Here is a 13,668-nt window from a genome sequence, read left to right on the forward strand (position 1 = left end):
AAAGAACAGTATGGAGGCTCACAAAGTTTAAGATCACAAGGTTGGGAGAGCCAGGACGTTTGTCTCAGTCAAAAACTTGTCCTGTTGTGATTTCAGCCTACTGCCTCCAGCTCACTTTTGTCTTTTGGTTTTGGGAATTGGAGATTCCACGTATAGTATGCTTTTCGACATTAAAAAAAAATCAGCACTCTACCTTTTAAGGTACTTTGAAAAAGCTGAGTTCAAGTACTTCTCTCTGGAACTCTTCACCCCAGTCTCTTCCTCTGAACTTAAGTCATTTTTTGTATCATATGTCCTTATGGTATTTAGCATTTCCCTCCTGTATCATAGTAGCTTGGGAGTACTTATTAGCTGTGCTGTGAGACTATAAGTTCTTTGAAGGATGAATTCCTTTCTGTTCTTTGCTATCTTCATTGCCTTTTTAAAAATTATTATTAGAACCTCAATAAGTATTTGTTGAAAGAGCTATGGGGTAAACAACTTAAAACAATTTTTTTTCCTCACCTATGGGCCTGTCCTTTGGAATGTAGGTTTATAAATATTCACTGCATTTATGTGCTCTTTTCTGTCCTCCACAGCCAAACTTCTTAAAAGAGTTATCTTGCCAAAATTTCTTGTTACTTTTCATGACTTCTTTTTCTGGCCTTACCTTAAATGACTAATAGAATCATTTGACGTTTTCCTTTGAAATTCTCTTAGGTGGTTTCTAAGATTCTCTCTGTTTCCTTATTTTGTTCTTTGTGGTCCATCTTTCTTTTTTTTTTTTTTTGCGGTATGCGGGCCTCTCACTGTTGTGGCCTCTCCCGTTTTGAGCACAGGCTCCGGACGCGCAGGCTCAGCGGCCATGGCTCACGGGCCCAGCCGCTCTGCAGCATGTGGGATCTTCCCAGACCAGGGCACGAACTCGTGTCCCCTGCATCGGCAGGTGGACTGTCAACCACTGCGCCACCAGGGAAGCCCTAACATTTTAACTTTTAATGTTCTTCTTGATTTGATTCCTGCTTATTTTTTAGCCTCATTTCTTGCTTAAGCTACACGGATGGCACGTATAAGTTCTTAGAATCTACCTGGCTCTGTGGCGCATGTTTCTTCCTCAGAATGCCCTTCACCTCTGTCCTGCAGCTCCTTTAGAAATTAGCTTTAAAGGCACCCATCTCTTCCATTTCGCTTTTTGACCTCATCCTTTCTCACTCCAGGTCTGGGTTAGATAACCCTCTTTATGCACTCACAGCCTCCTGAGGATATCTCTATCATAGTACTCTTCATGGTCTTTTGTAATTGTCTCTTTTTTCCACTAAGCTTCTTGAAGGCGGAGACCACATATCTTGAATGGCTTTGTATCTCTAGGGCTTAGAATAATGTCTGGCAAACAGTGAGCTCTCAGATGTTTGTGGAATGAATGTATTTGTTAAGTGGATAAATTATCATTATTCTGGAGAAATTGTAGATAATAAAAAGGATCTTAGGAGCCTCAATTATAGTTGTAAGGCCTTTAAAAAGTCCCAATTTTTGTATTCCCCTTGTTTGAAGATTATAGGTACTTTTATTTATTATGAATCAATAATATTTATATTCTTTAGAACAAAGTAAATTTTACTGTTGATATAACCAAGCACTGTGTTTTCTGAAAAAAATTTTTTTGACTATGGCATACTTAGGTTCTTTTTTTCTGCTTTCCTCTTGTTTATAGTGTCAAGTTCTTAAGGTCTTATTCCCTCCCACCCTCCCAAGAGCCCTGGTTTATTATAAGATTTCTCAGCCTCCATTGCTATTAACTCTATGGGCCAGATAATTCTTAGTTGTGAGGAGCTGTCTTGTGCATTGTACAATGTTTAGCAACATCCCTGGCCATTACCTACTAGATGCCAGTAGTACCTCCTAGTTTTGACAACCAAAAATGTGTCCAGACATTGTCATATGTCTCCTGTGAAGCAGAATCACCCCTGGTTCAGAACCCCACTGGTTTATAGAGATTCCTGTCTCTTAACCTTTATCCTCAAAGAGCCTTTCCTTCTCTGTGGACTCTTTGTTATCAGCATAAGAGCATGATCTCCCATCTTGGGGGGGGGAAAAAAAAACCCACAAAACACTTTTTAAAGTAGCTCCTAGTTTCTTCTTAACTTTTGCTCATTTTCTCTTTCTGTCCTCTGTCCATCCACTTTTCTAGAGTGAATTGCTTCTACTCTTTCTTTCTGGCTTTTTAACCCTGTGGTGCTACTGAAAATGCTTTCAAATCTCTTTCCTCTTTTCCTGTGTTCTCTGAAGTGAATGCTACCACCACCTAGCTTTCCACGTCACCATCATCTCTTAATCCTCTGTTCCCTGGCCACCCCGACTGCTACTTTAGATACCCCATTCGGTCAGTCATAAAGTCCTGTTTATTCTACCTCCTGAATATCTATAGAATCCACCTGTATTCTTTATTCTCACTGCTGTGTCCCACCAGTGGCATCAGGCTCTTTGTTGTTCTCGGAATATCAAGTCTAGTCCTGTTCCATTTTATTTTCTGCTCTGTAATGTGGATGACCTTTCTAAAACAGAGTCTCTTCCCATTTCATACCTTCTCAATCATGAGTACTGGGGCTCTAGTATCTGCATTTTTGAAAGGCTTACCAAGTGATTTTTATACAACTCTAATTTCTTCATTCTCCTATTTTAGAAACATGTCACTGCTCTTAGGAATTCCTAAAACCCTTATTATTATTTTTACAAAGCACTTCCTGATGTGATCTCTGTCTCTTAACAAATCATCTTTGACGTATAAAAAAAGTCTTAGTTTCTTTAAGACAAGTACTTTATGAAAAGTCAGTATTTATACATTTAGTTACTGGGTTTTTTTTGTTTTTCGTTTTTTGTTTTGCGGTACGCGGGCCTCTCACTGTTGTAGTGTCTCCCGTTGCAGAGCACAGGCTCGGGACGTGCAGGCAGGCTCAGCTGCCATGGCTCACGGGCCCAGCCGCTCCGCGGCATGTGGGATCTTCCCGGACCGTGTTTTTTTTTTTTTTTTTACATCAATAAAATTTATCATTGTGGGAGGGATCAGGAGGAAATGTGGGTATTCTAACTTATCGATTAATGTTGGTGTCTGTGACCAATTTGACTGCTAAATTATAAAATATTTAAATAAGATTTTTTTCTTGTAGGTATTTATAGCAGCAGTGATGTAGCAGTATCATTTCCAAATGTAGCATCTGGCTCAGGATCCAGTACTCCTGTCTCCAGTTCTCATTTACCTCAGCAACCTTCTGGGCATTTACAGCAAGTGGGAGCGCTCTCCCCGTCTGCTGGGTCGTCTGCACCCTCTGCTGTTGCTACAACTCAGGTAAATTATTACAGTGTTGCAAAGTAACATGTACATCCATTTGTCTTTTTTTTTTCTAAACATCTTTATTGGAGTATAATTGCTTTACAGTGGTGTGTTAGTTTCTGCTGTATAACAAAGTGAATCAGCTATACATATTCATGTATCCCCACATCTCCTCCCTCTTGTGTCTCCCTCCCACCCTCCCTATCCCACCCCTCTAGGTGGTCACAGAGCACGGAGCTGATCTCCCTGTGCTATGTGGCTGCTTCCCACTAGCTATCTATTTACATTTTGTAGCGTATGTATGTCCATGCCACTCTCACTTTGTCCCAGCTTACCCTTCCCCCTCCCCGTGTCCTGAAGTCCATTCTCTACATCTGCGTCTTTATTCGTCCTGCCCCTAGGTTCTTCAGAACCATTTTTTTTTTTTTTAGATTCCATATATGTGTTAGCATACGGTATTTGTTTTTCTCTTTCTGACTTACTTCACTCTGTATGACAGACTCTAGGTCCATCCACCTCACTACAAATAACTCAGTTTCGTTTCTTTTTATGGCTGAGTAATATTCCATTGTATATATGTGCCACATCTTCTTTATCCAATCATCTGTCAATGGACACTTAGGTAGCTTCCATGTCCTGGCTATTGTAAATAGAGCTGCGATGAACATTGTGGTACATGACTCTTTTTGAATTATGGTTTTCTCAGGGTATATGCCCAGTAGTGGGATTGCTGGGTCGTATGGTAGTTCTATTTTTAGTTTTTTAAGGAACCTCTATACTGTTCTCCATAGTGGCTGTATCAATTTACATTCCCACCAACAGTGCAAGAGGGTTCCCTTTTCTCCATACCCTCTCCGGCATTTATTGTTTGTAGATTTTTTTTAATGATGGTCATTCTGACCGGTGTGAGGTGACACCTCATTGTAGTTTTGATTTGCATTTCTCTGATGATTAGTGATGTTGAGCATCTTTTCATGTGTTTGCTGGCAATCTGTGTCTTCTTTGGGGAAATGTCTGTTTAGGTCTTCTGCCCATTTTTGGATTGGGTAGTTTGTTTTGTTGATATTGAGCTGCATGAGCTGCTTGTATATTTTGGAGATTAATCCTTTGTCAGTTTCTTCATTTGCAAATGAAAGTAAGATTATAGGGGAGATAAATGAAATAGGGCTTCCTATAGGAATTTATAAAATACCTCAATCTGTATTGACACGAGTGGAAATAATACACATTTTTACATGATATTCATGGGAGAGCACAAAAGAATATGTTGGCACCAACTGATTCTTTTCAATTTCTGAGTTCCTGATTTTGTCCTAATGATGTAAAATAGTAATTTGGGGGGAGCTTTTATTCCCTTTTTTAAAAGGAGGACCAAACAAAGTATGAACCACTTTTGGACTTCTGTGGTTTTAAAAATTCCTTTCATAATTTTAAAATCGCAGAAATAATATATGAATATCTGTGGTGTAAATTTTTAAAAACCAGTGAAGGAGAATATAGGGTTAAGAGTGAATGATTCTTTTAAGTACTTATAGTGTGTTCTTACTTGAACACCCTATAAGAAGGGATATTTATAATATTATAAATAATGGTGACTGTGTTGGTGGTTTTGCATTTATTTATCCTTTTCCTTCATTTTAGATCTGGAACTTGATGGGTGACCTAGTCTACAGGAATGCTCTAAGAGCCAGAGTCAAACCAGAGAAATCATAATTATATAAATAGGATAGTAAATGGGCACAGCTGTGCACCTGCGTGCACACACACACACACACACACACGTGCGCACACGCACGCACACACAAGCACACACACTCACTCCCCATCCCCAACCCCCGTGTTTCCTCAAAGGTAATAATTTAAAATTCCTAAAGTATATATATTTTTTCTTTATTTGTAATTCTTCATAATTGTATTATTTTCATTTTACCCAATGCCTCTAATAGTCTCAGAGTTTTAAGAAAATTATGACAAAGACAAATGTCTAGTTATAAACAACTAGTTAAGTAGTTATTTGTTTGTAAGTTGCTGTAAACTTCTGCTTTATGTATGTGTTCATAATTTCTATTGTACGGACCTTAGAATATATGTACACTTTTCCAGCATTTTCTGTAAGTTGTACATCAGAGCACAGCATTAAGTTATTTTTAAAGTATGTAGTGGTGCAGTGCAAACGATCACCATTATAATTAGATCAAGAATTAGAATAAACAACAGTTCAGCACAGAAAAACAATGGCATGATTAGTGGTATTGTCTTTGAAAATGAAAGTTAACAATTTGGTGAACTTCTCAACCTGAAGAAGGGAAGTTTGACTAGTTTAGGAGAGTTTTTCTCTAGCTCATTTCACTAGTCTAGGTGAGCTATAGGCATAATGATAGGGGTTTGGGGTTAGAGAGGGTGAAAGGATAAATGAGAAAATGGCTCTTATTAATAGTTTTATCTCTTTTAATTAAGTGTAACCATACGCTGTTGATAGCTTTATATCCTTGGAAAGAGTCTCACATGAACATTTTCAATGTGTATTTTCCTTTCCTTTCTTTCTAAAAGTCTGTTTTAATTACCTCTGGTTAATTCCAGGCTGAATTAAGCAAAAATCTCATTTCTTCCCATTCATTATGTTTGTGGTTTTGGGGGTTGGCTTTAGGGAGGTGGGTGGGGGAAGTGGTAGTGAAGAGAAATTTATAGCTAGAGGGAAAATTCCACTTAACATATGACTCAGCTGAAGAACAAAGAAATCATAGTTTCAAGTAATCCAGGATTCAGTCCAATTAAAATCTTCACTGTTTATCCTCTTCCCTGTTTCAGTAAGGTGGGTCTCTTATAAATATGATCATCCAGTGAGACTCACATGCTGCATGCCGAGACAGCTGCATCTGTGTTTCTGTCCAGCAGTAAACACTTTCAGCCTTGAAGCCAGAGCTTATTTAGCCTGGCTTATCTGGTGCTGCTGTAGCAACCATCAGTCTCCAGGCAACTGAGGCAGGTTGACCTCTGAGTTGAACTGAGTGCAGAACTACTTCAGTTTAGCTGCCTTAGACAATTGTATCGGTGTTGAATGTGCAAAGTGTGAATTTTCTAGGCAATGTGCAAAGGAAAGGATACAGAAATATTTAGAATAAATCGAATGTTTAGATAGAACTCCTAAAATTGTGATGCACTTGGTAATTTAATCTTCTTTCCAAATTGACAGAAGTTTATTTCTGTTTAACTTTTGTATAGGCCTTGTATGTTTTCAGATCATGCAATTCACTGTGTTTAGATAATCACACCTTAGCCTTTTATTTAGAGTTTCTTTATAGGTAGTTGATTTAAAAATGAAGAGAGTAGTGCTATAAGTGTGTAAATTAAAACTGTCAATGTTTAAAATATAATTATAGAAGCCTTGTTACAATTATTGAGAAAACCATCACACCAGCAAGCAAATGTTTTAAAAAATATAAATCAGAGAATAGAAGTGTTAAATTTGAACGACGTTTTGACTTTCCTCCTTTCCCTCCCAAAACCTTAATGAAAGCAGTAATTTTTAGTGATGGGCTTGGTGCCAGCAGGATAAAAATCCGTAGGTCATTCTTGATCTTTCTGGCCTTGGTTTTAAGTAAGATAGACAGGCCTCTTCTTTGGTTTATTTGCTGTCTTAAGGATTGTTCCCAGGCAAGTGGTCAGGGAAGTAAGATCAGGAAGAGCTAATAGAAATTAAAACTGAAACTAGATTTGTGCCTTTAATGGGGCAAAAAGGAGACACTTGTAAAAATGTGGGGAGACAAAGTTTGATGCTTAGCAGCCCTAATTTGAAAAAAACCTTTAAAAATGTTTGATAACCTAGTTTTATATTGTTTGATGTCAAATCCTTTTGTTTTATTTGATAAACTTGTTTTTAGGGTAATTATTCCTTCACAGATATCAGCAGTATAGTTACAATGATAGTTCCTTAACATTATTGGAAGATAGAACTGCTGTCCTTGTGATGTTTTAATGATGGGTGCTCTGCTCTCGTATCATGGGTAGAGGTATAAATTAGTTTCTATAGGTGTGCCATTAATTTTTCATTTTGCCTTTCAAATTCCACTGTTTCTTAGTTCTGCATTCATTCTGTTTTGTCTTTGGAAGAATTCTGGTGCTTTTGTTTGAAGGATGATTGCTTTAATAGAGTTTAAGACAGAATGTAATGAAAATAATTGTACTCTAATATGTCTTGCATTCTGAGTTTTGCTTTTGGATACAGTCTTCATGTAGATGATCATGGTTCCTTGTTTACTCTGTGTTACTATTATAAAAATGATACAGGTTTAAAAGTAATTTAATTGAAGGAACTTCTAAGGTTTATTTATGTGATATTTAGTAAATGCAGATAAATTTAAGTATTTTAAAGGTATAATTTAGTGACTAATGTTTTGCAGATTTCTGTGAGACTTTTACTTCAGGTATCTTAACTTTGGTGTGTGTGTTGGGGAGCTGTCTTAGATATAATCCTGATTTCCTTTCAGATGATGGCTGATAGGGCACTTTAATTCTGTTTGGGAAAATGGTTCAGTTTCCCAGGCTGATTCATCTATCTTTGGAGGAGCTCTGACTTGATTGGTCAGAGCGAAAGTTTCATCTATTTTATTTTATTTTACTTTATTGTTGTATCCTGCTTTTTAATTAATTAATTAATTTATTTATTTTGGGGGTTGCATTGGGTCTTGCTGCACACAGGCTTTCTCTAGTTGCGGCGAGCGGGGGCTACTCTTCGTTGCGGTGCGTGGGCTTCTCATTGCGGTGGCTTCTCTTGTTGTGGAGCATGGGCTCTAGGCACGTGGGCTTCAATAGTTGTGGTACGCGGGCTCAGTAGTTGTGCCTTGCGGGCTCTAGAGCGCAGGCTCAGTAGTTGTGGCACATGGGCTTAGTTGCTCTGCAGCATGTGAGATCTTCCCGGACCAGGGCTTGAACCTGTGTCCTCTGCATTGGCAGACAGATTCTTAACCTCTGCATCACTAGGGAAGTCCCTGTTTTAAATACATAATGACTTGTAATTTTAAGGAAGTCCACATTCTGAGCAGAATAAGTTTTTATAAGTGCTTTCTAATGCTACTTACTTTTGGATGATGAAGAGGTTAAGTGACATAGATTATGAGCCTCTGTGTTAAGGGGTATCTCTTTGAAAAAACATTCTTAGGAATTTTACTGTGTCTGTCTGTGTGGCACAATGCAAAATAGCAGAAACTGGGGTCCGAAATCCTAGATTCCTGGAGCGTTGCTGCTCACTAGTGTGTCTGTGGGTAGGTCTTTTACATTTGTGGATGTTGATTTTTTTTTTCATATGTGAAATGGAATACTTTAAATACCTGTTCTACCTGCAGTACAGGTATATTCTGAAGTTCAAGCGAGAATAAGTACTTTGCAGACCATGAAGTACTTTGGAATTAATGGTTATTACACCCATTTAGTCATTTCACATACAGCTGTTGACTAAGGTCTTTTCATTCTTAAATTATTTCAATAGCCTCTTTAGTCCTAGGGACTTAATTTCCACCCCAAAAGGTAGGTGATATATTGATTAGATATTGGCCAATTAAGAAACCTGCTTAGAATTGGTGGTTATTCTGCACAGTCCTGTTGCTCAATCATCAGTGTTCATTGATGGTTTAACTACAATTTAATCCCTCCCACTACTTTATAAACTCAATTGTGGGGCATTTCAGCATTAGCCTAAACAATGGTTTTGAATACGTTAAGCTCCTAACAATTAGAGAGCAGTTTGGGGCATTGAATAAAGTGGAATGATGCAATTGAACCTGACAGCTTTAACAGTCAGCCTACTCATGGGACCTGAAAGTTGTTCACACATGGTTTCTTCTCTCATCACATGCTGAGTATTAAAGCCCGATGGTGGTAGCTGACACAGAAATGGGTCTGTTATCAGGATACATTTTAGAGTACAAAGTTAGGATTGAGTTGGAGAATATATGAAACTTTCTACTGTTCTCCAGTTTTTCCTGGAAACTCTTCTAGTCAAACAAACTGTGTATAAATTATCATTAAAATATTTGAATCCTTACATTATATTTGCTGTATTGCTATGTTATTATAGAATATATAGATTAAGATATCATTGCATAATGAGACAGTACTATCTAATTTTTCTTAGGGAAATGTTTTACTCTGAAATATAGCCATGTTAATATCAGAATATAATGGGCAAATTATGTTCTCTAATGAAGTTAATGGAAAAGATGGAAACCATAATAGTTTATGAAAAGAAGTTTTAAATAACAAGGTAAAGTTTGAGTGCTTGCCATCTGCCACGCATTCTTCTCAGCCCTTACGTGCAGTAACTCAAGTCTCACAGTATTCTTATGATGAAGGTACTATTTCTATCTCCATTTTTACAGATGGAAATTGAGGACAGAGAGCTTTAGTGCCTCACCCAAGGTGAGATAGTTTGTCTTATGGCCGATATAGTGATAACAAAGAGTTTTTTCTTGTAAGAGTATGGATGAAGTAGGAATTTTTAAAAATAATACTGTTTAGTGAGCTGACAGTGTTTCAGAAGAACGCATTTTTAAATCATGTGTCAGTGTTGGAAAGTTTGAAGAAGAAGCTGCTGTGTTTTAGAGCTTGTTTGAATCATTTGACTTTAATGTTTATTGACAGGTTAATTGTGCATTTAAAAAATGCTTGCTATGACCTCTTCCTATATGATTGAAGCATGAAGTTTCATACTCACCTCTAGATGATGCATTGCTATGATACTTTCCAAAGGTGAAATTTTGATAGGTACTGTTCTTTCAAACCTAATTTTTCTTCTTTATACTTTATTTTTCTGCCTTTACCAACATTAGGGAGGAAAAAAAAATCTGCCAAAACAATACCCACTTTTAAGTCTGATACTCAGATAATTGAGCAGATTTAGCCTGATTTTTCCCCTCTCTACTACTAACTTCTTTAGAATGAGCCAAGTGCCTAGGAATTTGGTAGACTTACTTCACTCTACAACTAGAACTCTTTCAAAACTTCTCTGTGGTCATAAGGAGACATTTGAAATGTAAGAGGTGAACTTCAAGCTGAAATATAATTTTAATCTTGTTAATATCTTAATAGGGTATGTCAGTCTACTTAGGAAACACTAAATTTCTATGATTTATTTCGAGTTTCACTACTGCCTTGGTCTAGGGACTTGCATATCTTTCTAGATGCTTAACGTAGTAAGTTATTCTAAATTTGCTAAGGGTATTCTTTGACTCAGGTACTAAGAATATTTTGCTTCACCGTGACTTAGATTTACCTCAATAATTATTCAGTTTATTTGTACTTTACTTGGCTCTGGGTCCATCTTGTAAAATAATTGTTACACTTAGTGAGACTTTTACTAAGGTATTAGAATAGATATAACATCTTGCGTGGAAGTGGTTCCTTCAGTTATTAGTCTTGGGGAGGGAAAAAAGAACCTGTCTAAGGTATCATATATTTGGAAGTGAAAGCAGAAGTTTATTAAGGCAATATGAACTTATAATTTCATAAAATATTTTTATCTTGATCTAAAACCTGTTTTTACATTTTGAGTAGATGACTTCATTTCATCAGGACACTATAAAGCCAAGTGACCAGTTTTTTGGCGGTCATATTCTTTTTTTAAACATCTTTATTGGAGTATAATTGCTTTACAGTGGTGTGTTAGTTTCTGCTGTATAACAAAGTGAGTCAGCTATATGCATACATATACCCCTATATCCCCTCCCTCTTGTGTCTCCCTCCCACCCTCCCTATCCCACCCCTCTAGGTGGTCACAAAGCACCGAGCTGATCTCCCTGTGCTATGCGGCTGCTTCCCACTAGCTGTCTATTTTTACATTTGGTAGTGTATATATGTCAGTGCTACTCTTACATCATCCCATCTTACCCTTCCCCCTCCCCGTGTCCTCAAGTCCATTCTCTACGTCTGTGTCTTTACACCTGTCCTGCCCCTAGGTTCATCAGAACCATTTTTTTTTTAGATTCCATATATGTGTGTGAGCATATGGTATTTGTTTTTCTCCTTCTGATCCACTTCACTCTGTATGACAGACTCTAGGTCCATCCACCTCACTACAAATAATTTCATTTCTTTTTATGGCTGAGTAATATTCCACTACATATATGTGCCACATCTTCTTTATCCATTCATCTGTTGATGGACACTTACATATTCTTTTTTGTTTTAGCTTCTTATTTTGAAATAATTTTTGGGTGTATAGAAAAGTTGCAAAACCAGTACAGAGTTTATGTGTCTTGTGGATACCTTCACTCAGCCTCCCCAGTGTTTAACAACTCATACTCTCTATAGTGCCAATAGGCCTGAGAACATATTTGCCCACAGTAAACATTCTCTTTCCCAGGGCAAGATAGAATTGAAATAAGGTATGTACTTCCTTCCAGACACAATTGCCAGTTTTTTGGGTTTTTTTTCATTGAAGTCTAGTTGATTTACAATGTTGTGTTAATTTCAGGTGTACAGCAAAGTGATTCAGTTATACATACATATATTTCTTTTTTTTTTTTTTCAGATTCTTTTCCCTAATAGGTTATTACAAAATACTGAGTATAGTTCCCTGTGCCATACAGTATGTCCTTGTTGGTTATCTATTTTATATATAGTTGTGTGTATATGTTAATCCCAAACTCCTAAGTTATCCCTCTGCCCCTTCCCCTTTCCTCTTTGGTAACCATAAGCTTGTTTTCCATGTCTGTGGATATATTTCTGTTTTGTATATAAGTTCATCTGTATCTCTCTCCCTTTTTTTTTTTTTTTTTTAAATTCCGTATGTGAGCTCTATGATACGATATTTGTCTTTGTCTGGTTTACTTCACTTAGTATGATAATCTCTAGGTGCATCCATGTTGCTGCAAATGGCATTATTTCACTCTTTTCATGGCTGAGTAGTAGTCCATTGTATATATGTACCATATCTCCGTTATCCATTCATCTGTCAGTGGATGTTTAGGTTGCTTCCATGTCTTGGCTATTGTAAATAGTGCTGCTATGAACATTGCGGTACATGTATCTTTTTGAATTATGGTTTTCTCTGGATATATGCCCAGGAGTGGGATTGCTGGATCATGTGGTAGCTCTGTTTTTAGTTTTTTAACGATCCTCCATACTGTTCTCCATAGTGGCTGCACCAATTTACATTCCCACCAGCAGTGTAGGAGGGCTCCTTTATCTCCACACCGTCTCCAGCAATAACAACTGCGAGTTTTTATACCAGGTCTTCTGAAGCAGACCTGTGGTACATTACTAATTTGCTTTCCGTGCACTTTAAAAATCCATGTTCAAAGTGTGCTTTGGAGAACTGTGTATATATTGTTTCCCTTATTCCTTGTTCCAGATTCCTTTTATATAAAAGCTTTCAGTGCCCTTTATGCTTCATAACTAGCTTCTTTAGGTTCTCATGGACTTCCATGAATCTTAGTGCTTTCACTTATTAATAACGAAGGTTTTTGAGTCTACAAAATGCCAGTCATTATATGTGTACTGTCCTCATAAGTTGTGTGTCTCTTCCCTGCTCTCTCACTTATCCTTCTCTATTGCCACTAAGTTGAAGAACGTTTTTACTGAAATGTTGGGAGTTCCTTGGTCCTAAGGTGCCTACAGAGTTATCAAGAGTTTCCAGCAGTAACCATTGTAAATACCATTTGAGAAGTGTTGGCCAAGCAGTGTCAGGCATTTGTGGAATCTTTGGTAGCTTCATGTTCCCTGCTTAAAATGATGGTAATGACTTGAATTTTAATGTGGAGTGCTTTAGATGTTTTCATATACCACAGAATCCTACATGGTAAAATTAGTCATTTATTTTCAGTCTCTCTTGGAAATTTCTTGTTTAGATAAATAGAATAATTTTTAAAAGACGAAACTACCAGATAATTTTTAAACATTCAGAAAATTTGGGAAATTTATCATTCAGGATAATGAAGAATGTATTTCTAATTTATTTTATTATTTTATTATTAATTTTTCCTTTTCCTGCCATGTTTATAAAATACATGTTTCCTGCTTTGGAATCATGCTAACAATGATTGATTCTTTCCTGTTGATAGTCATTATGGAAATCAGTTATGGTGTGCTGCTTTGCGTTTTGATCCGTTAGTGTAGTGGGCGTAGTGTGTGATTCGGAAAGTAAGATGATTTGGAGACTACATCAAGAAATTTGAAGCTAACAAGGATAAATATAAAGCTCTTGACAGAAGGAACCCTTCCTGAAAGAGAATAGGATCTTTGATTCTTGTCAAGAGACTAAGGCAGCTCATAAAACTGATAATTGGAACTAGAAAAGCAGTTCAACTGGTATGATAATAGTTTTGATTCAGCCAGTGGATGAGTGCACAAACACGAGAGTCAAAGGA

The 13,668-nt window shown here is 37.1% G+C and overlaps 1 protein-coding gene across 1 annotated transcript in view; it reads left to right on the forward strand.

Annotated features, from left to right (window-relative positions):
* MLLT10 (MLLT10 histone lysine methyltransferase DOT1L cofactor) overlaps window positions 1-13,668 on the forward strand; it is a 243,767-nt gene that overhangs the window by 212,747 nt on the left and 17,352 nt on the right. Inside the window, exon 15 of the mRNA XM_065871216.1 lies at window positions 3,144-3,322. Coding sequence (XP_065727288.1) covers window positions 3,144-3,322 — 179 coding nt within the window. The remainder of the gene's footprint in view (window positions 1-3,143; window positions 3,323-13,668) is intronic.

Source organism: Phocoena phocoena, chromosome 2 (assembly GCF_963924675.1).
Source record: "Phocoena phocoena chromosome 2, mPhoPho1.1, whole genome shotgun sequence".
Taxonomy (NCBI): domain Eukaryota; kingdom Metazoa; phylum Chordata; class Mammalia; order Artiodactyla; family Phocoenidae; genus Phocoena; species Phocoena phocoena.